Raw genomic sequence first — 25,112 nt, forward strand, 5'->3', positions numbered from 1 at the left:
AAAAGACTGCTTGTCCCTTCGAGTGAGATCATCTGTCTCTTCTCTAATCGTTATACAGGCATTAATAGGCCAATAATAGGAGTGTGGCCAGGAGGTGACCATTGATGACCCGGCCTAGATCTAAAGCAATCTCTTATTCTCACTGCTAAATAAATATACCAAGTAATCCCATTTAAGGATGGGAAATGTGTCCAACTCTTGGCCGATTGAGTAAATATATTCCTATTAAATGAACGCTGACATAGTTAGGTGTGTATGGAGGAAATTACACGGTTTTGTAGCGTTATCGAGTTCTCATGTTTACTTTTTACTCTTGTGATTTATGTTTTACATGGAGCAATGCGTGAGCTAATGGTGTCAGCAGGAAGCTATCTTCACATTATTTGAGGAACCTCATAGAAACTTGGTTATTATTTTAGGTAGTAATTGAATTTTAGGGGGTTGGAATGTTTAGATGTCTTGGGGCATTTTGGAAGGAAATCAGAACATGTGGTTTCACTCAGTTAATGTTTAAGGAAAAATAGGGTATTGCAGATGTATTGACTTATTGTTTCACTTGAATCAGCGTTGGACTATCACCCCCCCCCCCAACCACCTGTACTTTCTAAATATATTGTGTCATATATGTATATGTATGTGTGTATATATATATATATATATATATATATATATATATATTGTGATACAGTATAGAACCATAACTTTCAATCAAGATTTCCAGTGTTCTTGTTAAGATATAAATATCAATCATATCTAAACACTTCACAGTTACAGGGTTTATGTGGTTCCTGGATCTTTGGCTCACACATATCTGCTATAGATAATTGTTTTATATTTTGGCGGGAAATCCATATTACCATGATTTTTGATGATTAATGCTCCTTCCATGTTATGTAGAATCTTATACATTGGATACCAAAAGTTCAGTGGGTTCTTAAGATACAAAGCTTGCAACTTTTGGGTCCAAATGATGCTTTAAATTGGGGCATTATGCTAAATACTTTACAGTAGACAATGGTCTTGCAGCCTGTAAAGGGTGTGATGTTGGTGTATAAAAGAGCTGAAACCTGATGACAGCTTTCTCTGCTTTTAGGGTTAATAGTTCCAGGGGACGATCCCATAATGTCTCAGACTGGAGAAAAAGTCAAGGTAGGATCTTTGACACATAGTAGCAAGCCACACAGCTATCCTGTAGCATAGTATGACGTTATTTAGATAGTTAGAAATGAATTTGACTTCCAGGGTCATATTTGTTTCCTTTAAGTCAGTTAACGGTTTCCAATGGATCCCGGCAGGGTGGAGGAGGGAAACAGACATGGTGGTGTAACCAGACTGATAGCATAGGGAGGATGGGGAAGTATACCGTGAAAACAATGGTTTGGAGAAAAGGGCAATGATGGCAGAACATAGTGTAGTGAAGGGTAAATAATCGAAGAACAGTCTTTCTGGTTTATTGCATGGGGATAATGTATATGCAGCATATCGTGTGATCTGTAAAGGTACTCTTAATTGCCATTATAAATAATAATTTCTTCTACTTGAAAGGAAGGCATTCAACCCTCTCTCATAAAACCCCATTTTTCTTCCACAGTTCTCTGACTCCGCCGGCTATGTGGGGTTTGCAAACCTTCCCAACCAAGTTCACCGGAAGTCTGTGAAGAAGGGCTTTGAGTTCACCCTCATGGTGGTTGGTAGGTATATCTAATTCGTGTGGAACATTATAGTTCTTATGTGGTGTGTTGATTCTGTAATATGGGGATAATGGTCAAATTTTTATTTAAATTTGTTCTTTGCTCAAATATGATATGATTTCCCATCTTTAAATATATATATATATATATATATATATTCCACATACTACAGGTAAGTGTCATAAAAAAAGCTGATGTGGTCAGTCTGCACATGGTCCTTGCTGAGTTTATTGTCAAAAGCATTAGATTACCTCAAGTTTACGATCTTACTCTTATCTAATTTCAGGTGAATCTGGTTTGGGAAAATCCACCCTGATTAACAGCTTGTTTTTAACGGACCTGTATCCTGAGAGATATATCCCAGGGGCTGCCGGTAAGTGCACAATGGTTTTATTCTATATAAGATCAGTGAAATGATCCAAAAAAGGTATTTTCACTAGGAACCCTTACAGGGAAATATGCTGTAATCCTTGTATTTATTTTATGTTTAACATTCTATCCAATTTTTACTTAATCACGCTACAATTTTCCAATGTCTTACACTTCATCAACACTACCGCCTTCCAGCTTATATCCATTATTGCTCATTAAATCACAATCCCTTTTGTTGTTCAATGAATGTCCAGGGCTGGGCAAATTTACTTTTAAGTAAGGAGCAGGACAGACACAGTTTCAACACCTTGATTGTATTGGGATCCAGGAATGGGTATATTCCTGAAAACCAAAACAATTAGGAACCAGATGGAAAAGTCTTCAGTCCATTGCTATCTGGCATTTGCCTGATGCTGGGTGATGTTGGTTCTTCTCCTCCACGTAACCACTTTCTGTCCCTTTCCTACAGAAAAGATTGAACGCACAGTTCAAATTGAAGCGTCCACCGTGGAGATCGAGGAGCGCGGAGTGAAGCTGCGTCTCACTGTAGTTGACACGCCAGGATACGGAGACGCTATTAACAGTCAGGATTGGTAAGTGGGTGGGGGGTATTGCTGAAATTGGTGATGGCTAATATATAATAGCCTTCACTAAATTGTAACAGGAAACTGGGGAGGTTTAATATTAAATTTGTTAGGTTTTTTTTTAATTAAAAAAAATGTATATTAGGCAGCAAAACAGTTTTTGCAGATACACTGCTTTGCCCTATCCATTGCCTAATTACAATGAATCTGCTATCATGAGAACCTAAAAGATTAAAGTATGAAAGTCTAAAATTAGCTTTTTCTTCACTTCGAGCCACATGCTTCTCGGTGTTCATTGGGCCCTTTGGTAAATATGATTGTCCATGATGAACCTACCTCTTCCTCTTTGTATTTTTTATTAATTAATGCCTTTCCCTAATAAACTTTTGTTTAGTCAACATGGTTGTTTTTGTTTAGACGTGCCACTTTCTTTTTACCAGTGTTAATTAGTATTCTGTTTAAGCGATGCAATCCTATTGCGTGAATTCTCTTCCCGTTAAACTCCTGACCTCGTTAGACATAAACAGTTTCTGCACGAGAGCATGGGCTTCTGTTTCTTTACGAAGTCAAAAGTTTAGTTGTGTTCTTAGTCCTGCTGTCGCAAGTCTGGTCTGACTGTAAGAAAATAAAAAAATTACCTGTTTCTGGCTTCATACTACCTTGAGGTCTATTCTCTAAAGGTAGAGTTGACAAGAGAGTTGTGTTTCAGGTCCTTGACTCACTAAACATTAGGAGGACCCAACGTCAGAAATCTTCTGCTGTAGAAGGAGCTTTGTAAAAGTGTGGTTAAATCGGTGGGATGTGTTATAAAGGGCCTGCTCGACTCTTCTTGCTGGAGAAGCTTGCCAGGGTTGGTCATTTGCAAAGAATACTGAAATGAAAAGTTAGAACTGAAGCTATCCTGACAACTCAGATGTCATGCGAGCTCAAAAGTTGAATTTGGCATTTATTTGAAATGGCAGCTGATTGTGCCAGCATAAATTATTTTAAAACCTCTGCTAAATAATGTAATACACTCAAGATCCCCCCCGGCGTTCGGCGCGTAATCATAATAAACTGACCCTTTGAGAATAATTTTGTCTAATTTCGTTGTGTTTGCAGAGTTTGCAGCCATTCTACAAAAGTCATCTTACTTCCTCCATGAACCCAACATTTCTTGCCACTGATTGGCTACTTGAGCTGTCAATCTGAGGCACTAAAGTACTTTCAATGAAATGAATGGCAATATTGGTTTCACTGATTGAAAGCTTAAGCAGCCAGTCGGTGGCAGGGAAATTAGGTATTTCAGAAATCGGTACACCTGGAGGGGATTTTCCATCACTTTACCTAATTTCTTGAGGATTCAGAGGGAAAATTTATAAAATTAGGTGTTTTCTTTTTCCGCTAGTTTTTACTAAATTTCTCATACTAAGTTTTCAGCTAATCATCTAACTATGGTATCAAAAGAAAGCTCTATCTCTTCTTGAAAAAAACAATATATAGTTCACATGGGTACACTATTCACAGGAAAAGAGAATCATCGCTGAACCGACAAATGGCAAAATTGCTTCGGGACTTGAGGTACCAAAAACCCCTGGGACGGAAGGAGTTAATGATTTGCCTGTGTGTTGCGCGACAGTGGTATATGTTAACGCGCCTTTAAGAACAGCTGCACACCTTATATGTGTAGTATAATAGGAAGGGACGGATGCCAGGAAGGAAGGAAAGTGCCCCTTCTTTCTCCCATCTTCTTCAGATATCCTCGGCTGGAATCTCTCTGTTACTGAGATGAACTTCTCAGCATGTAAGAGTTCCTTGTGACGCTCGGGCAGGCTTAAGGCCGTGTTGCAGCAGTGCGTGGGTTAAGGGGGTTATCTGTGGCTCGCATTTGGTAGGTACAGAGCAATGTGCAGAAGTCCCCCTTTTCCTTCCGTTGCCGGCTTGCCCCTGCGCGAGCTCCCAGCCAGATTATTGTGTTTCAAGGAGCGTTTCCTGTTGATTGTGTGCAAATTGAATTTGTTTATTCCACTGCAATGTTTCTGGCTGCCCTGCTTGGATCTCGGTGACATTACATAGTTTGCCAATAGCTTAAGTAGTATGAACAATAACTAAAATATGGAGCCGCTGTACACCTCTGATTATTATTTTTCTCTGATTTATAAGGAAACACTTTTGTAGGCTTTGTTTGTAAACCAACATAAAGTCTGTTTAAATGGGGATTTTTTTCAGTCAAAATCACACTGTTAATGTCACTGCCGACAGTGAGTCTAGAGAGCTTTTTCAATGCCAGATTAACTGTCTAATTTACTATTAATGTTAAGTTTTATATATAAATATATTATATATATACGTGTGTGTGTAATAATAAGCACCATCCAGTCCCACCGCGGACCCCACACCTCCCTGCCTTTAGCCACAGCCTCAACACAGGGTGTTAGGGATATGTAGCAGACCATCACATTGTATTTAAGGGGACACTAGCCATTACAGTATATGCATTTGAATACATATAATAGTTGAGTGATCACAGTGTGGTCTCCTTTCCCTGACCCCTCGCAGGAGATGTGTTCAGTCATGCCATAGAGGTTAAAAAATCTGATTATTTCCTGTAAGGTTTGAAGTCGCCATATCTGCCTCCTGGTAACGGACCAGGTTTGGTTGCTGGTATTCTACGGAAATGTTGCAGGGTTCTGATGCTTTGTGGCGCAACATTTTGGACCCGGTATGTTCAAACATGAGGAGTCTAGCTTGGGTGTTGTGCCAAAACGCTTGGATATTCGTGAGCAACAGCATTAGGCATGGCTGACACTATGTGGTGTAAGTCATTCTCCCTGTGTACTGAATTATATCCAGTTTCTCTTTACTGAGAGAGTGCTAGATATGTGAAACCGCTTCCCAGCAGAAGTGGAAGAGGCTAATAGCGAGGAAATGTAAATATGCATTGGATAGGAATATGGCCAACCTGAATCCAAGATAAGAACAGACTAGATGGGCCAAATGGTTCTTATCTGCCGTCAAATGCTGTTTTAATATCATGCCATTCAATGACCCTTTGCCTTCGCAGCATAGAATTTCCATGACTAGGTATTATTATAAGTAGCATGTTAGTCCAGGTTTATTTACATAATTCCCAGGAATATTGAGCAATGCAAATCTAAGCATACCGAAGAAGGGGGGGGGGGGTGTCGACCTCTTCCCGCACCGATCTGGCCTTTTTTTTTTTTTTTTTTTTAGCTTATTGGGTTGTGCTTTTGTGGCCTTCTAACTTCCTGAAACACACTACAGTGCCGCAGGATGTGCCCTCGCTGGCCAGGTGCTTCCCATAACATCATACAAATAGCTGCAAAAGTTACCAAATCTCATCAATGTTCTCACCAAGAAAACATACGGCAGTAATGGCCGCCTCAAGCAGGAAGTCACTTTATTCCTGACAATATTTATTTTTCTATTTCAAACGTGTTTGAGCTAAACCTTCTTACATTTCAAAAAAAAAAATAATAATAATAAAAAAATATATATTTAGGCAGAAGCTACACCCGCCAATGTCAAGATCATGTAGCTGTCTAACACATGTTTATTGATGGTGGAGGCTAGACTCCCCAGCCATATTCTTTCCAGTTGCACAATTGCATTCTTACAACACTGGCTTAATGCGTGGGTTGATAGAACTGTGCTGGCCTCTGATTGGCCAATAAAAAGTTGTAATAACAGTATTTTATCATGGGTTTTATATAATCACTTTGCCTTTAAATGGTTCTTAGAGAGCCCACATTTTACACTATGATTTTCTTCCGGCAACTGTATGAAAAACAGTGGCAAGGTCAAAGCCGTTTTGTTTTTTAATATTTCCTGCTATTTATATTCCAGATGTTTTGGGGGTTTTTTTGCTTGCAGACACAGCTGTTTCTCTGATCTGACCTATATACTATTGCTATCCGTTAAAAGGAAGTAGCGCCTGCATCCAATTGCATTGTTACAGCTAAGGGAAAAATTGACTTTAGCCTTCTGCCTCTATACATTAATTGAAATGTATTTTAAAGAAGCACAGGTACCGTATTGGCTCGGATATAGGCCGCCCCCGTATATAGGCCGCACCCTAAAAGTTTGGTGCTTTTCTTTAAAAAAGCACCAAAAAAACATGCTGCCACTGTCCTCCTCCCCCCTCGAGATATGCTGCCACTGTCCCCCCCCCCCCCGAGATATGCTGCCACTCTGCCCCCCGACTTACCAGAGGAGACTCCCGGGTGTCTTGCGGGGCTGGCGGGGGACATCTACGCAATACGCGTACACAACTTCCGGTGCCGGCAATCCGCATGATGCGCTTAGACAACCTCCCGTGCCGGCACCCCCCCCCCCCCCCCCGTGGAAAGTGCTGGCAGGGGAGGCTGTCTGAGCGTATCGGGGAGTAGGATGCAGGTCCCCTGCACCGCTGCGGGGGATCTGTATCCTAACCCTGCCCGGCGCCCGGGACTGCATGTCCTGGGCGTCGGGCGCTAGACCCCGAATATAGGCTGCACCCCCACTTTAAAGACTTAAAGTGGGGGGAAAAAGTGCGGCCTATATTCGAGCCAATACGGTATATGTTTGCTAGCCTAACCGTCTCACTTCACATCTTGATGCTGCACACAAACTATGTTACGGTGAAATTTAAAAAAAATATATATTTATGTTACTGCTTGATACAATGTCGAGTTGCAGGACCTCTAGAGTATGAAGTGTGTCCACCAATTGCTAAAAAATTCTTTGTCTGTTTTACAGCTTCAAAACCATCATCCACTACATAGACAACCAGTTTGAGCGCTACCTTCATGACGAGAGCGGCCTTAACAGACGGCACATCATCGATAACCGCGTGCACTGCTGCTTCTACTTTATCTCACCCTTTGGACATGGGTAATCGTAGCCTTTACCAGTCACTAGTTAAAATAAGATATTCTTCAATGTATACATTAAGGATAAGGATTAGAGCCAGAAACGTGAGCCACGTATCACACCAAGGTTTTTATTTTACGCGCAATCTATATCTTCATTGTGAATTATGTCACTAAACTATGTACGGTTACCATTGTTATATCACTAGTTTAAAACGATAAAAAAAAAAAAAAAAAAAGATTGGCAGCTAATTAAAAATCATTTAAAAGCTGAAGATCAAACTTACAAGAAGTGCAAGGCTAGATAGTTGTACACTTGATCTCTGTAAAGGTTTGAAGAATAAAGTATTTTTACAAACTTTATACAAATCTTATACACTCTTATCTCTTTTAAGCTATACAAAGGTGGAACAATGACATTTCAGTACAAACTGCTTTCAGAAATGACTTTTCACTGCTTCGTATATAAATCATTACATTTTATCATGACCTTCATTTATACAATAAACATATCAATGTGAAGGGTTATCTTTTATTTTTTTTATGAACTAAATTTGCCTGATAAAGTCAATTTTCCCATAAAATTTTAGTCTCCTAATTGATTTGATGCATTTATCTAGCATATGTAATAGCTAAATACTGTTCTGACAACCTACTGTATACTACTTACTCATGTGGCTTTAAAGAGGTTAATTATTAATCCTTAAGTCTTAATTAATGAAGTGGCCAGTGTTTGGGCTCTTACTCTTAGTTGGTCTCCTTCTGCATCAATACCTAATACTGTTAATTCCTGCTTTCATGGATTAGGCTGCATGAGGCCAGATGGAGAAGTGGGTTGTAATAAAGGACCATGGCATGTTTAGTGAAGCTAATCATATCTTTGGAAGACATAGACAGTTATGGGAAGAAGTATTGCTAACACGCTACTGCATTACATTGCTTGTAGTTATTATTATACGTTTTATAAAAATTGGTGGCAACAGAAAAGCTATGGATAACCCTGCTCGCTAAATCTGCATACCCTTTTCTAAACAGACTGCTAGTTCTTAACGATATCTTTAAGACCCTGGGATATAGAGATCAGGCTATAGTAAACAGACTTTGTTGCAAATGAATCTGTGCAGTAGGTATGGCTGCCATTGGGAAATGCTACATTTTGGCATTGATTGCACAGAGCAGTTCATTGTGTTACTGTCCTTCAAATACATAGAAACACAAATGCACTGTTTCTTTAGTACTGTGTGTTCTACTCACGTCCGTTTGTATCTCTTCTTTTAGATTAAAACCTCTAGATGTTGAGTTCATGAAAGCCCTTCACGGAAAGGTGAACATTGTGCCTGTCATCGCTAAGGCAGACACCTTGACCCTTAAAGAAAGGGAGAGACTGAAAAGGAGGGTGAGTGCACGTCTTGCGTCAGTAGTCTTGTCCACAACAGACTCCAAGGTCTTGTTAATTAAAATATATTTATAAAAGGCAAGTTTCCTTTATACAGTAATTAGTTCTATTGCTTTCTTTCTGATTTCGGGAATGTGGCTTGTAGAGCACCTTAACAGTTGTGTCCTTTGGCCCAATTGTACTAGAGTTGCCAGCTTGGTTCTTGAGCTATCTTTGAAAGTGTTTTTTATTTTTCTTTTATTGCTAGTTGCCCAGTAAGTGTGACTTTTCCCCCATTTTAGCAACTGTTGCAGGTAATAAGTACACTTGGCCCTGAGGGTCAGTCCTCTTAGTGGAGGTGATCTTGAGACTCTTCAAGTAGCCCCTTAGAAACATATCATTTTCTAATGATGGTAGAAAATTGACATCAGGTAACGTTATTTTCAACTGTTGAAGATGGGATTTCACCTGAAGGGAAGCTCTGAGATATGTAGATTATGGGGCAGTCTGCTCTATACTGTGTGACCCTGAAAGACCTGACTCTGGAGAGTTATTACATGTGGTGGCAATAGGTCGAGAATGTTTATTTTTCTGGGGTTTTGTGTGAATTTAATGCAATTCTTGATAATATGCAGATACCCTTATATCCGGGAAGGAAATATAATCTTTCCAAGCAGACCATAATGGGTGTGGGAATTTTTCCTTGGGCTAGTGTTCCCATTTTTTGTCCAGTTTTGATTTTTAAGCCAACTGATCCTGGCCTCAATTTCTAAACTATGCGTTTCTTTTTGTGTAGTTTTTGGGACTGGTTTCGTGACTGAGCATACTAGAGGAATCATTAAAGGAATCTATAGAGCGCCTTGCTCTAATTTTGGAAAACAAATTGAAATAACCGTTTACCTATTTAAATGTCAGAATTAACTGGCAGTAGAAGAACTGTAACCTCTTGTTCACCCTACAATTTTGCTTACAAGTCATCACATTTGCGTGGATTTTTTTACCAAACAGGATGTAGTCTTTCTTCCTTAAACAATCATCTTCTAGAAGAAGACACAGATAAATTACAATTGCAAAACATGGTTGATAACCTATCTGACCTACAAGACCTGAATAATAGCAGAATAAGGTGGAGCTGCACAACCTTAAAGTCACAGTACTTTCTGCCACCCATGTTTAATACATTTTAATTGGGACTCTTTAGTCCAGATATTATACTATAAATTATTAACATAATTTACAAAGTTGTAAGAGGTCAGATGGGTGGGGGGACAATATAGATCAGAACTCTACAAATTTGTTTTGGATCTAGGAGCCAGCTAAAAAGTTAAGGAGACAACTTTTTTTTTTCTTCCTAAAATGTTTTTATTTTCATTTATTACCCCCTGTTCTGCAGTTAAATGATGTTTATGGGGGCAATAAGATATAAAACACACCTTTCTTTACTGCTGTGGTTAACCCCTTCATTAAAAGGGGTATTTTTTTTAGCATAAAGTCAAGCTTGTATGTTTAACCATTATTCTTATACTTACACACACTAACACCTTGCAGTAACAGACACGCTAACGTTCTACACTCATGTACACCCATGCTAACACCATACACTAATACACACACTATATGCTGACATACACACTCTTGGTAATGTGATACTATAATATACACAATACCATACACAGTAGCACACTCATACTGGCTAACCCTATACATATGTAACAACACACTGACTCTGGCACTATACATTTACACAGACACCCACACACACTCACAGATTGACTCCAGCAGTGTACATTTACACACATACACACACTGTTTTTGATAGCTTTCAAATGTTGTGAACGTGTGATTGTGGATCCTCATTCAGTCAGCATTTGATCCGTCAGTAGGAATGAGCCTATAGCCCTAGGAGTTCTATTTTTGACTGTGGTGCCGTCCCTCACATAGTTTGTTGACCTAGGCCTAAGTATCTGCCTGCAGTACAAAGTGTTCACTTCAGAGGCCTCGGCCAATGCTTGATGATATATGGACCCCCACAAAGGCCAACACACAATGTTGTGTTTGTGTTTACATGTTTATGTGTATTTAATATTTAGCTCTTAGAATGAACATTGCTACATAGTCTACAGTTGGGTACAAAATGGAAAATGGTACCACAATATGACCTTTATATGACCGGCATAGAACAGAGAACGCTATAAATATAGTTACTACATAGATGACGTATTAATCTTTAAATAAAAACAACTCGGACTTTAATAAATGGCTTAACTCTACTCAATCCAGCAATCAAATAACCTTGGACTTCTCCACAGTGTGTAATTTCTGGACGCAATTACCACGACCAATGACAAATGCCACTCATCTTATACAAAAAAAAAAGAAACACAGATGGGTGTAGCAACCTTCACAGCTTTGGTGTCCACCCAACCCAATGCATTATCTGTATCCCAATGAGCATTATTATTATTATTATTATTATGCCATGTAAAAATATATGTTGTAAACATTTAAGCAAACACAATACAAAAAAAGCTCTCAGTAAAGTAAACCTTCCTTATATTACATGTAAGCCTTTGACCCTCCAGATATACAATATAAACCTTCTCCTATGTAAGGACATTCCGAGTAACAGTTCAGCTTAACATTACCAGAATATTTACATCGTCAACGGGCAGTGCTTATGTATATCAGAAAATACTATGTATGTGAAGCAGAATGATACATAGGCGAAAACCAGCCATAAACCTAGGGCACCAGCAGATTCTGTCCCCCTTTTACAATACGAGGAGAGTGAAAAATAACAATAACATTAAAACTAACAAAATCACATGTAAAGAAGCAAAAGGGGCTTTTGACCTTGCAAGCTTACAATCTAAAGATGAATTTAAACGGACCAAAAGCTTGCTTTACTTCTGTCCATCATCATTTCAAACAGATAAACCTCTCCATCTCATTCATTCTGAAGCTTAAGTCACTTATGGTAACAACACTGTATATATAATGATATATAATAATCCTTAAAGACTGTTTTGCGTTATTTATTTTGAGAATACATTACAGTTACTCTAGAAAACATATCATCTAGTGTTATACTTTGTTTTTGGAACAAACCTAAAGATGAGTGCTTTTGCTTTTGTTTTTGAATTTGAATGTTTTGTGCATACAGGAACCCACTTGAAATCAGGTTCACCCACCCAACTTCATCCCAGGCCTGAAAGGAAACCATAAAATCGTTATCACAATATTATGTTGTACCAGACACTTGGGCTACACATGTGATTAGTGCTTGGCAAACATCGTTCCGAACGCTAAACAAAAGCAATTCTTCTAGAAGCTTCTCAGGAACTCTGGGAACAAGTATGCTAAAACACATAGGGGTTTTTTTTTTGGTTTTTTTTATCCATTGAAATTTTACGGTTGCCTAAATGTGTGAATTCGTCCTTGGGGAGAAATACTTACATCATGTGGACTATTATGTGCGTGAAAGAGGGTTTTTCATGCAAGAACCGGTTTTGTGCAGTAGCGTTTTGAAAAAGGGACGCAAATATGCTGCAGATACTTTGTTTTAAGGCTGTGTACATTTTGTATTTTGATTGTTTAGGTATTTGTTGTAGCTTTTGCATTTCTACTGGGAGGGTTACTTTAGTTTTTGTTTTTTTTAGTATTTTTTATTATAATTGTAAGTTAGTCTTGATAATTCCAATTATTTCAAATAATGAACCTTCCCGAATTGTCATCCCCAACACCGGTAAAAGCCTGGAGTTTAGACATTTAAAGTTCATCAGTGTAATGGTGCCCCCACTCTCTGTGTTTTTGACTGCTTGCGAAAGAGGAAAGATCAGGCTATAATTTGGGGTATATTCATATGTCCTTGGTTCTTCACTCCTTTAGGGGTGGAATAGGCTGTCGTATATTGTCAATGGCGATGAACACAACCGAGAATCCGAGTAATGTATGCCAAGTCGGAGAGTGCATAGTCTTCCTGTACGAGACAATTAATATTTTTACCCATATATTTGAATTTATACTTTTTAGGCAATCGAAGAGACGTTGGCTCTTTTGCAGTCCTTAACTACAGAATTGTCATATTTTATTGTATTTTATTTTTCCCATGGGAAATTCTCTCATTCCTCCACCCCCCCCACACTGAAATTCACCAGAAAGAGGTAAACTCAACAAGGGTTGTTTTTGCTGCCTGACAGTAAAACCTGGATTGTTTTCTCTGGCAGAAGAGCTGAGGGTTTTACGGCACACTGTATTATTACAGCTCTACAGTAATGCCTCCTCCGACAGGCTACATGACGTTTTTTTTCCCGCCATTGTTTGAGTAGAAAACTGTTATCGGATAAATCTCCAATCTGACAGACTTCTGTTGTTTCTTCAAAATTGTTTTGGCTGCTGGACTAGCCTTTGTACATCTTTACTTCAGGATTCAGGATGCGTTCTAAAGCTACTTGCCTATTGAAGAATCCCTACAATCTGCCTCATTTACTGGAAAATACGCCACATTAATCACAGGAGAGCAATTGTTTACATGTTTTTAAACAATCCATGAGGTGTTGAGCTTGATAGATTCCTATGTTGGAGACAATGGACCTTTGTCTTTTTTGTAACTGTTCTGAATGTAGTGGGATCACCATTTTCTTCTATCCATGTGTGCTCTGATGTACCAAGTCATTTAATCGTTGGCCAATGCTGAGCCGTTCCATTATCCGGGATTAGCCCTGTAGGTGTCTTATGCACAATTTTCCATTAAGTTGAGCTCTTTTGCAAACGGCAACAGCCTTTTACTTAGGATTTTATGGTCTGGGGTGGTAGATCTAAGGGAGGGCAGTAGCCCCTGTGCTAAAATCCAGAGTTGGGTTGGGGACATGACGATCTCCTTATTGGGCATTTAGACTCGGCAATGCCCCACTTAACGGTCCAGGGGTGAGATCACATATCAAACTGTGATAAGCCATCATACCCCCGATCTGAGCAGAGAGAGCAGCAGCTTGAATGTGGATGCTGGACAAGGCCAGCGACCAACCTAAATGCACCACCTGTTTAACCAGGTTACCCTTTGCGATGCACATTAAGCCTGTAGAGTTATATGCTATGTAGTAAGGCTGGAGTAATTATCTGATGTTTGATCAAACTCTCATCTTTAGCTGCCGTGGCTAGTTTGAGTTCTCGTTAAGCACGACTAATGTGATATATTATTCCATGCACAGCCTAAAGTCCTTGAAGGAGCAGGTGAAAGTGTCTATGGCTATAGGCTTAAGATAACACAATGTACTCGCTTTTCCTGTCCCTTCTTATGATGTTTCCAGTATTTAATGGACTATTTGTTTTTCATTATGTCCTCCTTTACTGATATTTTTCTGAAATATTTAGAAAAATAGGAAATAGATGTTTGAGTGCCTAAAATGCCACAAGCTGAACAAGTTCCACACTAGGAAGGATGAAATGTATTAAAAAAATATCCTAAACTACTTGTTAACTCAAGAAATAGATGTGTTTTTATTCTCCGGTGTATAACATGTTATACGGGTAGCAGGAGGATCAGGCAGCCAATTGGTTAACCATGCGTTATTTCCACTGGACCTTTGAACTGGTTTAAGCTCAACAATAATCCAACCCTGTTGATACGTTGATTAATCCTCCCCCTAAACTGTTCTGCGTGTCTGTGTTTATAAACTGATAGTTTTGTTAAAGCCCCTGCCTACAAAATATTTCACTATATTATACTAAAATATTTTACTATAATTCAAATAACTCTCTTAATCCAACTGCAAAGTGAAGAAGTTCAAAAGGAGCGTGTCCAGCACCTCTGTGGATACTTGAACAAATACCTCCAGCCTTGTTGCAGCCTCTAGCTTTGTCTTATGTTCAGAATATCCGTCTGCCTCCCTTATTGTAAGACACTGCCGTCTTCTCTTGGTCTATAATCATCTACATTATAACTATGGCCTTCTTAATAGAAAATGGAACTGAAGTTCTGTAACGCAGTAGAAGCACAGATCCCATGCAGTTAGGAGGCCTTCTAGGAGTCAAGACTCTTGGGGTCATCCACTTCCTGTGGGTCTGTATGTATTTTGGGGATTGAGGAGAATACTTTGGGCTCAGTAACTCCATGTATTTTAAATATCGAAATGGTTTCATGGGTCACCGTATTGTAAATGTTTTAAAATAAATAATCATGAATTTTCATACACATCTGCATACCTGTACTATGAATTTGCAATTGGGGGTTAGTATGAAAAAATGTAGAAAAAAATGACTTTTCTAGAGTAGTACTTTATGAAAGTGTATTTTCCTGTGTATGGACATAATTTTTTAAATAAATATATATGATTTTTTTTTTTTTAAAGAGATTAATATTTTCCTACTAAGCTTGATACCATTATATTCATTGTTTACCTGACATTGAGGCAATATTTCTAGGATTGCCATTTTTTTTATTATTATTGTAGCTATTACATAGTGCCAACGTATTCTGCAGCACTTTATAATAGGAGTTCTACATAATAATTAGAGACTACAGCAAAATAAAGTAAAACTGTTTTTTAGGGGATGGATAGTTCTAAAATCATTTGCGTTTTTTCCAGGAGTCATTTTAGGCCTGATTTTGTGTAAGTTTCAGTAAACAAATCTGATGTTAGACTCCCTTTAATGAGTTTTTTTTTTTTTAAAAGCTTTTTTTTCATCTTTAACAAAAATATAAAAGCTAGAAATTTATATCAACATTTGATCTTTGTTTTCCCGCTGGTTCCTTATCTTTCCAAATCTATTGTGGGTACTTTGTGATAAAACTTCACCGTCGCCCTGGAAGCTTGGTAGTCTGTTTCCCAGACTAAGTTTTGTCCTTCCTTCAAGAACTTTCTCTAATGATTTGCCAAGATACTTGCGCCAGTGTCCGGTGTTTTAGGGACAGGGTGGTGGCATGAGAAATACAAACTTCACAGTACATGTTGTTGACTTCCCTCTAGAAGTGGCCATTCTAACACTGCACTCCGTGCTTCTTTAGTAAATATATATTGCCATGCTACATATGTGTCCCTCCTTAGGTCCTCGATGAGATTGCTGAGCATGGAATCCGCATTTATCAGCTTCCAGATGCAGACTCGGATGAAGACGAGGAGTTCAAGGAACAGACCAGAGTCTTGAAGGTGAGACAGCAGATTAAAAACATGCTTTATTGACCAAATAGGTCTGATCTGTTGTTAAATTTAGCATTTCTATGTTTTTCTGTATTTTGCCTGACATAATTGCAGACATTGCTGAGTTTCATTGGCCTAACACTTAATTATTTATTTCTTGTTGTTTCTTAAAAATAAGATGGAATATAAAGCATTATGTATTATTCTTAGTAGTAATTATTATTCAGGACAAACATTCACATAAGTATGTAAAATAAGTGATGCTTGGCATCCCTTTCATGGCTAGTCTACTTTTTAGACCTGTGAGTCGTCATTCGTGGGGGAACTATTACTGACTCTTTAAAATGAAAGAATGCGGCAGACGTGAAACAGAAAAACTTACTTGTGGCGGGAATTGTGCTATTTTATTAATTAGACCATTCTGAGTAACAGCTTGACGGTCCAGGGTAAAAGATGGCTTCAAAAAGTTTTGCATTAGTAGTAAATGTACGTGGCCAAGTAAATTGACTAACAATTTGTGAGGTCTCAATGTACTTTTCTGACCTGTTAACAGTGTTAGGAGACTGGAAATGAGAATAACTGATTGAATTAACAAACTAATCCTTACTGGGATCAGTATTTGAAATTCATCCTGGTCTCCTCTTCAGTTAGGCACATAACCTTTCCTCTGTCTTTTCAACCCAAATAAAGAGGACCAGATATTTTTGGTTTTATGTTGAGTGGTATTCACTGTAAAGTATAATATGGTTTTTGTGGCCGTATTTGTGCTCTATCCCTTTTAGGCTAGCATCCCGTTTGCAGTCATTGGCTCAAACCAGCTGATCGAGGTAAAAGGGAAGAAGATTCGTGGTCGTTTGTACCCATGGGGAGTGGTGGAAGTCGAGAATCCTGAGCACAATGACTTTCTCAAGCTCCGCACAATGTTGGTGTAAGTAACCTGTTAAGTGCCAGTATTAGATAGTTACTATAAAGCTGAGAGAGAGAGCAGTGTTACGCTGTTACCCCACAGGCGAAAGTGGGCAGTGTTACGCTGTTACCCCACAGGCGAAAGTGGGCAGTGTTACGCTGTTACCCCACAGGCGAAAGTGGGCAGTGTTACGCTGTTACCCCACAGGCGAAAGTGGGCAGTGTTACGCTGTTACCCCACAGGCGAAAGTGGGCAGTGTTACGCTGTTACCCCACAGGCGAAAGTGGGCAGTGTTACGCTGTTACCCCACAGGCGAAAGTGGGCAGTGTTACGCTGTTACCCCACAGGCGAAAGTGGGCAGTGTTACGCTGTTACCCCACAGGCAAAAGTGGGCAGTGTTACGCTGTCACCCCACAGGCAAAAGTGGGCAGTGTTACGCTGTTACCCCACAGGTGAGAGTTGGCAGTGTTACACTGTTACCCCACAGGTGAGAGTTGGCAGTGTTACGCTGTTACCCCACAGGTGAGAGTTGGCAGTGTTACACTGTTACCCCACAATAACTTTTAATGATAATTAGGATACATTAGTGATTTTCTTAATGGTTAACAGGTGTTAAAGGGGTCTTGTGACCTTAACAGGATGTTGAAAATATTTAGCAGAGAACAGAAAATCTGCATTGCTACAGCACAACAGTACACAATGCAAATGTGAAATCAGGATAAAACAAGCATGCATTTGCTGATTTTGTCCATGTTTTGCATATGGTAAAACTAGTGTTTATGCAATAAATAGGGGGGCAGTGCAAACAGGAAAAAAACATCTTGTCTTATGATCAAGGGTCGTCTTTTATTCAGACCTCAGATCCGCGGTGCGGCCGCACAGCCGACTTCTCTGTGAACCAGGCCTCCCGAAGCACTACTGCAAAAGGGCAGATCCTCCAGGCATACCGTCTTTGCCGTTTTGTGGAAGTACTCCGAAACGACGGAACATAAGAGCCGTGGAGACGGTGTTTCCCTGAGGTGCTTCAGGAGGCCTGGTTCACAGAGAAGCGGACGAAGACAGAAGAACAAGAAGAGGCAAGAGAAGAAGTGGATCTGAGCAAAAAGGAGTGTGTGAGAACGTGTGAGCAACGAGAGAAAAAATAGTGGTTTGGATTATTTTCCCACAATAGGGTTATCTTGTATTCAGGTCTTTTCTTTTGTTTTTCCTTTATTAAAGAACTCCCTTCAGTTTGGTAGGTTGTCTTATAATCAAGCAAATACAATATATTTCAGGTGAAGATGTGATGCACACACAAATACCATTTAGGAGTAATGTATTATAGGGGCTGGTGTATTTCTTAAGATAATGTGCCAAAAAGAGCATTTGGGTTTTTTCTCCGTAGAAGAAAATCCGTCAAACCAATTCACTTGTAAACACTAAAGATCACATGAGGTAATAGGGGAATTTAGTATGAATGTGCTGACTTATAGCGCCCTCTATTGACCATCTATGGAAACACAGAGTAACGTGTAACCTAAAATTATTCAAGTGATACTGATTCAATTATCATATGGATAAAATGTAATGTGTGGCTAGCATAGACATCTCCATACCTTAATTGGGGTTTGTAAGTAAAGATCTCTAGAGACTCGCTTTTATAGTATCATAAACATATTATTTAAAATGGTTTGTTTTTGGAAATTATTTCCCAAGCAGTGGTTTGTTTACTGGGTTATAAAACATCACAAGGTTAAACCCTAATTAAAATGGCTTTGTATGTCATTGCAGACCCACTTCAACCTAGGAATCCGAGAGACGTGTGACAACAAGCATGCTTAAGACAAATGTTCACATTTCTAATTGGTTCCACATCACAAAAATAAAGCATTCCTAATTCCAAAACTAGCTACATACATTATTCATATATATGTTCCGTCCCAGATTTAACTGCACATCAGGAATTCTGCTATTAAAACCGAAAAAAATATTTGTATCAGAAATATTTAACGTGGTCATTTTGGCTGCTTAGAGTTCCTTCTTGTTTTGCTGGTAGCATGACCATGATTTGAAATGCACTCGCTGTTTTAATACAGGACGCATATGCAGGATCTCCAAGAGGTCACTCAGGATCTGCACTACGAAAACTTCCGCTCAGAGAGGCTAAAATGCACCGGGAAGTAAGTGAATATGTATGATTTGCAGTTGCTCATGAGTGCATTTCCAAAAGACACGGTCGGTGCCATTTGCATTATGCCAAGTGGCATAACAAGAAAAAACCTGTTACACTCAAAGGCTCAACTGTGAACGCTCTTTTCTTTATGAAAAGTGCATGGTCTAAAATCAATGAAAGTGGGATGGGTGCCATCAAGATAACCTGATTTCATTTACTGTGATTTAAAAAGATATGTACTGAAGCTTACATGTCCGTTGTGTGCTTCGTATAGCTCATTGCTCCCCCCTCCATGATGCTGTATTTTCGCAGTCTTAATAGCAAGTCTCATTTTTCTGTCTACTATTCACTAAGCAGAGCCTATAGCATTACGTGATAAGATACCCCCAACATCTTATCTGGTATCTTGGTATGTCCTGATTTTCGCTGCAGAGGAGGATGCCGCTGGTTCTCTAGTGCTTCTCTCTAATATCTAACATTTTAGCTGTCCCCTTCCTATTCTTCGTTTAGTCCCTAGAAATATCTGCTCCTAGTAATCTATTATTATTTAGTCTCAGCTATTGAGAAATGTTTAGGGATAGGGGCAGGTAATACATCTAAATATATCCTAAAGTGGCAGCACGCAACCCTGTTCATCAAATAAAGTAGTTCAGATGCAGACTGAATATATTAATTTCATTAAACGGTATAAACCCCCTTTAAGGTACCAGTAGGAGAAGATATAGCGGGACAGGAGTCGTTTTTTTGTTTGCTTTTGCTAAGGCTATCTGTTTGGGAGGATATGATATTAATAAAATTGAGTAATGTTCACCTTTGAGTAAATTTTAAACCCCAAATTTTCCTCCCATGTCTGTTCACCCCCCAGAGTTTGTTACACACATTTATATGAATATAATATAATTTTCCCCACCCCTCCTATATTTTGCAAACTCACAATTCCCCTACTATGGCCCTCCTCGTGCCCACTGGTTCTTGCATCTTACTTTTCATTCCTGTTGTACCGTTACCCTCGGTTTCTTGTCCCTTTAAAGTTATACACACAAGTGTGCATAACCTTTCTTTACCTCTTCTTTTTCATACCCTCCTGCCTTCGGTCATACCTTTCACCTTCATTAGTTTCATTTCCTCTCCTCCCTTCCTCTGGTTTCTCCTCTAAGAACATATGTCTCGATCCTACATGTTCTACGCCTACGTTTTTCCTTATGCAGTCTCTTTCCACTCTACTATTCCTTCTTCCCTTTGGATGAGTTTTTTCCCCTAGTAGTTTTCATTCTTGCCATTTTTTTGTGATGCCATTGTAATTTCTTATTCTTCACCGGTTTCTTCCTTGCAGGCCTGTGGAAGAAGAAGTGCTGGATAAAGATATGATTTTACAACAGAAGGAGGCTGAGGTAGGCTCTTTTTGTCCTTTAGACTAATTTTTGACTAGCATGTTTTCTGCTAAACTCAGTGTTGTATTTTAGCTGATCGTTGAACCAGGGCTTGGGACTTGTGACCTCCCCAACTGGTTCATGGAGAAGTTTCACACTGCGGCTTGATTGCCCAACAGGACAATTCACCTGGCTGCAGGATTAATGGATCTAATGGATATTCTGTTAGTAAAGGACTGTTTTAATATACCTATGTACTCAGGGATCTGAGAGTGATTACTGGTATGGCCAGGCTAGATGTTATTTCAGAACCTTCTTGGAAGTCTGATTATGTATGATTAGCTCGACTATGTAATAATACCACAGACAGCCACCAGATGGCAGTGTATGTAGTCCTTATTTAAGGAAATTGTGTCAAGATATTATTCAGTATACAATGGAATGAAACCAAATTCAAATAGAATTCAAATTTTTTTGTAATAATTTATTATAACTTTGCTAAACCATTTAAAGGTTTACCCTACACCTCTTTTTTTTCTATCCCTTTGGCTTATAACATGCACACGCGGAAGTGTTAAATGTGTAGTTATCCTGCCATCTATTGCTGTTTTTGCGTGGGTGTATATATATATATATATAGAAAAAACCCATAAATCCACTTACAAAAACCCATACATCCACCGATGCATTTGATGAAAAAAGTGGATGCTTTTAGTTTTTTCATAAATTCATAAATATAGCACAAATAGTGCCCGTTTTTATTTTATTTAAAACATACATTCTGTTTAATACAAATTGTAGTAGATACCTGTAATAGAAAACCAGTGCTGGAAAACATATTAAATTAATTCAGATAAAATGTGCTCACTATCTCGCATCGATCTATGTAAAAGAAGGTAATAGTTACAGGAACTTAAGTCTTTCGTTCTTCCTCACTTTATACCTATAGTCAGGCAAACAGAATGTCATTCATTCATTACTCTGAATCTGTGCCCAAGCCCATGAATGCATACATACCTAGTAGTAGAAATGTCAATCTTCATTCGATAACACTGCAAGAATCAGAGGATGCTCTTTGTAAGTGTGGACGTGAGTGCCCCATCAGCTAGGTGCAGGCTGTACCCCAGTGGGCCGAGTGCTATGTAGACCCGGGGTAAAGCATATTATGCACCCTTAACAATAATTCATCATATACTAATGTTTACCTCTTAAACAATTTCACATTTTTAACAGCCCTTTAAATCAAATCTTTATCAGGGTTTGAAACGTAAAAATTCCTGGCTTTAAGGTTTTCAAACATATTTGAACAGTAGGATTTATCAGCTAAAGGGTGATTTGTAGTCGAAATGATATTATGTTGAGTATGCGTGCCAGTTTTCATTTGTAGACGAGTATGTAGACATATACCTTTTCACCCTTCCTCCCACTGCTCCCAGATTCCTCGGTCTGACATCCCAAAATGCTATTCTTGGCGGCTGGGTTGCTGCCCCATTCCTCTCCCCTTGTCATTGTCAGAGCCAGTGGTATTTTTAAACCAACGCAGCGGCGAGCATCGTGGGAACATCCTGTGAGGCTAAGGGCCCCTCCTGTTCCTAAATCTTTCCCCTCTTTTTTTTTTCCTTTCCACTCTTCTCTAAGCTTAGCGTGGTACGCGATGCTCAGGGATGACTCCCGTTCTGGCCAAGGTACTCTTGTATCTGGTACCTAAAGTACACAAGAGCACACATGTGCATCGTAACAACCAAAGTGCCGGAAGCCAGCATGATCTATAAACATTCTGCTGACAGTTAATTAACTATGATACCTGTTACGTTGGTTTTTTTTTTTCTTATTCTTTCTTTGGACCTCAGCATAAAGCAAATTTCGTTGTTTGGGTTTGGTACCGAGAAAGTAAAACGAAGGGTCGCTTTGCAAAGACCCTGTACGGTACGGTGCATCTCAAGCCGTTCCTCTTGTCTGTCTGTCTGTCTGGCAGGGAAGGGGTTACCAAGTAAGCATTCTATTTGGCCAAGCAGCAGTCTTGTTAATAGGAAGTGAGCTGTCATCCAGGCTTCCCAAGTGGAACTTTTTTTTAACTTGGATATCTTTAACCCCGCTCCTGCCAAGAAAGTTTGAGACAAAAAGCAAGCAACTTGAAATATGTCTGGGAAATCGTGGGAGTAGTGCTACTGAGAACGACTTGCCAGTCAAGGGTGATTGTCTGTGCTGTTATTTTTTTTTTTATGTATATTTGGTATCATTCCCTTGCATTTCTCTAGATGACGGCTCCTATTTTACCCCATGGGAGCAGCGATCAGCCAAACCTCCTGTCTCGTGCTTGCTGTCATGTTAAAGGGACCCTCCAGCCATCATAGGCACTCTAATACATATGAAAGCTCAGAAGACCCTTTTCATTTCTATAGTGACCCTTTTGCAATTGCATGGGGCATTATGCATAATCCCCCCCTCCATAAGCCCACCCCCACCGCCAGCAATTTTCTGTGCAGATGTGTTTGGCCTTTTTGTGTGTTTCTGACAACATTCTGATCCCGTAGATTAACACGGCGACAACCAACAGAAAGTGTACATTGTATTATACCGCTGCCGGTGACACATACTATTACATGGATTACAGCCGTGTATTTTTAATGTCTCTCACTGCGTTGTACTTGTTGCCAAAGTGCATCTATTAAGTGTTAAATACAGAGTGCTTGGTAGCGGAGAAGCTGTTTCCTTTTTTTTTTTGCGCAATTCATGTATAATATGCCCTGTGTCTTCTCGGAGCCTTTAAAACATCCTACACGAGTCCCTTTTCCGTGGCCCCTGCCCATTCCAAGCTTAGTTGGGCGGAGGGGCACATTTCCCGTCTGTACCCAGCTAATGGATTTGGGCTTATTAAGTGGAGCTTGCTGAATGAGGACAAGTAGCAGCCAGACAGGGATAAAAATAAGTATTTGGCCAGAAATCCAAGACAAATAGCAGATTCTCTGTAAAGAACAAAAAAAAAAGTCTTCTGTGTGAACTAGGGTTTTTCTGTTTTTACTATATAGATATGTTATTATATGTTTCAGTCTTTGTTTATGAATAGAACGGGTATGTATGTCTGCTGCAGGCACATAGATGCCATTTTTGTCTAAAACTATACCTTTTATAATATCAGAGTCAAAAAGTGCAAACTCTCCAAAAGAGCATTGATAAAAAATGTCACCATTAAAAATGCTAGCGTTTTTATGCCTGGTGTGTTTCTGATGAGAGTAGTTCTTCTGTGCAGCAGAACCGAAAGAAAATTTGGAAGAACATTGTTTAGAAAAAAATAGTGTTATTTTGAAGGGTGGCTGCCTTAAATATTGGATATTTTTTTGTATGTGACTCGGGTAAAAGGCTGTACAGTTTCTTCGTAGCATGTGTTGATCCGCCACTCTTCTGTGTATTTCAGCTGAGGAGGATGCAAGAGATGATTGCCCAGATGCAAGCTCAAATGAGGATGAAGCCCTCTGGAGATGAATAATATGTTATATCAAAATCAGGTAATTCATTAACTTTTTTGTTTCGTGTAATGTGTGTGTTGAGTTGTTTAGAGAAGTAAGAACACTTGTGTTTTTGATGCAGGTACCCTTTCCACATACTCAAAGGGTTCCAGTGCCAAGCTTACGCCTAAGGTCATTGAGGCTTTTAGCAAACCATCACTAAACTTGCTTTGCGTGGAGGGGTTTCCTTGAAAGAACTGATTTATTTTACGTACAACATGTTCACCGCTGCATCTTGCTGTTCCTTGATAGAGATGTGCCTTGGGTTGGAAGCTCAGTGGTTTGGAGGTGCTTCATATCCCCAACGTTCAGCGTTCTCATGCATTTCTCCTCCTCTGCTCTGCTTGTGTACAAATTGTTGGGTTGCAGCTCAGAATGTGCTAGACAGATGGTAAAACCTGGAGTTAAGTTCATGGCAAGCCTAGTTATTTTGCAGCAATGAACAGGTTAAATCCCTGCCTGGTTCTTCGGATCACATGCCCCCCCCTCCCCTGACATTGTTTCTACAGCCAACATTCCATGCCAAAAATAGCTACTGTATTACCCCGACCCCAAGGACTGGTTTGTGATTCCTTGGGACATATGTCTCCTATGGCCCCTGTAATTATAGTCTGATGCTCATTTGGCATAGGCTTGGGAAGGGGCATATCGGTGTTGGGCACTTAGTAGCCAGGATTACATGTAACTGGCAGCCATTCGTTTCGCCACAGCCAAGCACTTTCAGTGGTCCAAACAACATGTTTCTATTAAAACAAGCATACATTTTTTTGTCTGCAATGCTCTGTTATGTTTAAGGCTCTGTTCCTAGAAAAGGTAAAACCATAAGTCCATGGTAGACATGAAGTCTGCATCATCACGTCTGTTTTAGGCGGTTTGGAATAGCAGAGTAACGTTGTTGTGTTCCTAGTAGCTCGCCCTCTCTATACACTCACAGCCGGACATACTTACTGACATTGCTATGAGACATTCTGTGTCTTTTTTTTTTGTTGTTAAAGGGGATTATGAGGTCAGTGTGTCTGTAGCAAAAACTTAATAAAAAAAAAAGCTTGGATCTTCATAGCCATGTGCTATCTATAACAGGCGTTATCATGGCAGCCTCAGATTTACACTATTCCATTACATTTCATATATAGTGCATCAGCAGATTACACAGCACTATTACTATA

General features: G+C 39.4%; 1 protein-coding gene across 1 annotated transcript; it reads left to right on the forward strand.

The window, feature by feature from the left end:
• Positions 1 to 1,122: 1,122 nt before the first annotated feature.
• Positions 1,123 to 23,927, forward strand: LOC149290354 (septin-2A). The gene is made up of 11 exons (XM_089489562.1): positions 1,123 to 1,149; positions 1,592 to 1,691; positions 1,978 to 2,064; positions 2,533 to 2,656; positions 7,385 to 7,519; positions 8,776 to 8,893; positions 15,919 to 16,020; positions 16,794 to 16,939; positions 18,994 to 19,077; positions 20,404 to 20,461; positions 23,856 to 23,927. The coding sequence occupies exons 1-11, from the start codon at positions 1,123 to 1,125 to the stop codon at positions 23,925 to 23,927; spliced, it is 1,053 nt and encodes a 350-aa protein (XP_089345688.1).
• Positions 23,928 to 25,112: the final 1,185 nt, after the last annotated feature.

Source organism: Sceloporus occidentalis, unplaced genomic scaffold (assembly GCF_023333645.1).
Source record: "Sceloporus occidentalis isolate IW3139 unplaced genomic scaffold, rSceOcc1.0.p SCAF_40, whole genome shotgun sequence".
Classification (NCBI taxonomy): domain Eukaryota; kingdom Metazoa; phylum Chordata; class Lepidosauria; order Squamata; family Phrynosomatidae; genus Sceloporus; species Sceloporus occidentalis.

Bases quoted from the DNA above. Each gene is read 5' to 3' on its own strand.
- LOC149290354 (XM_089489562.1), top strand. From the start codon at position 1,123: ATGTCTCAGACTGGAGAAAAAGTCAAG. The intron at 1,692-1,977 runs GTAGGTATATCT...ATCTAATTTCAG, and splicing joins GTTCACCCTCATGGTGGTTG to GTGAATCTGGTTTGGGAAAA. The intron at 19,078-20,403 runs GTAAGTGAATAT...TCTTCCTTGCAG, and splicing joins AGGCTAAAATGCACCGGGAA to GCCTGTGGAAGAAGAAGTGC.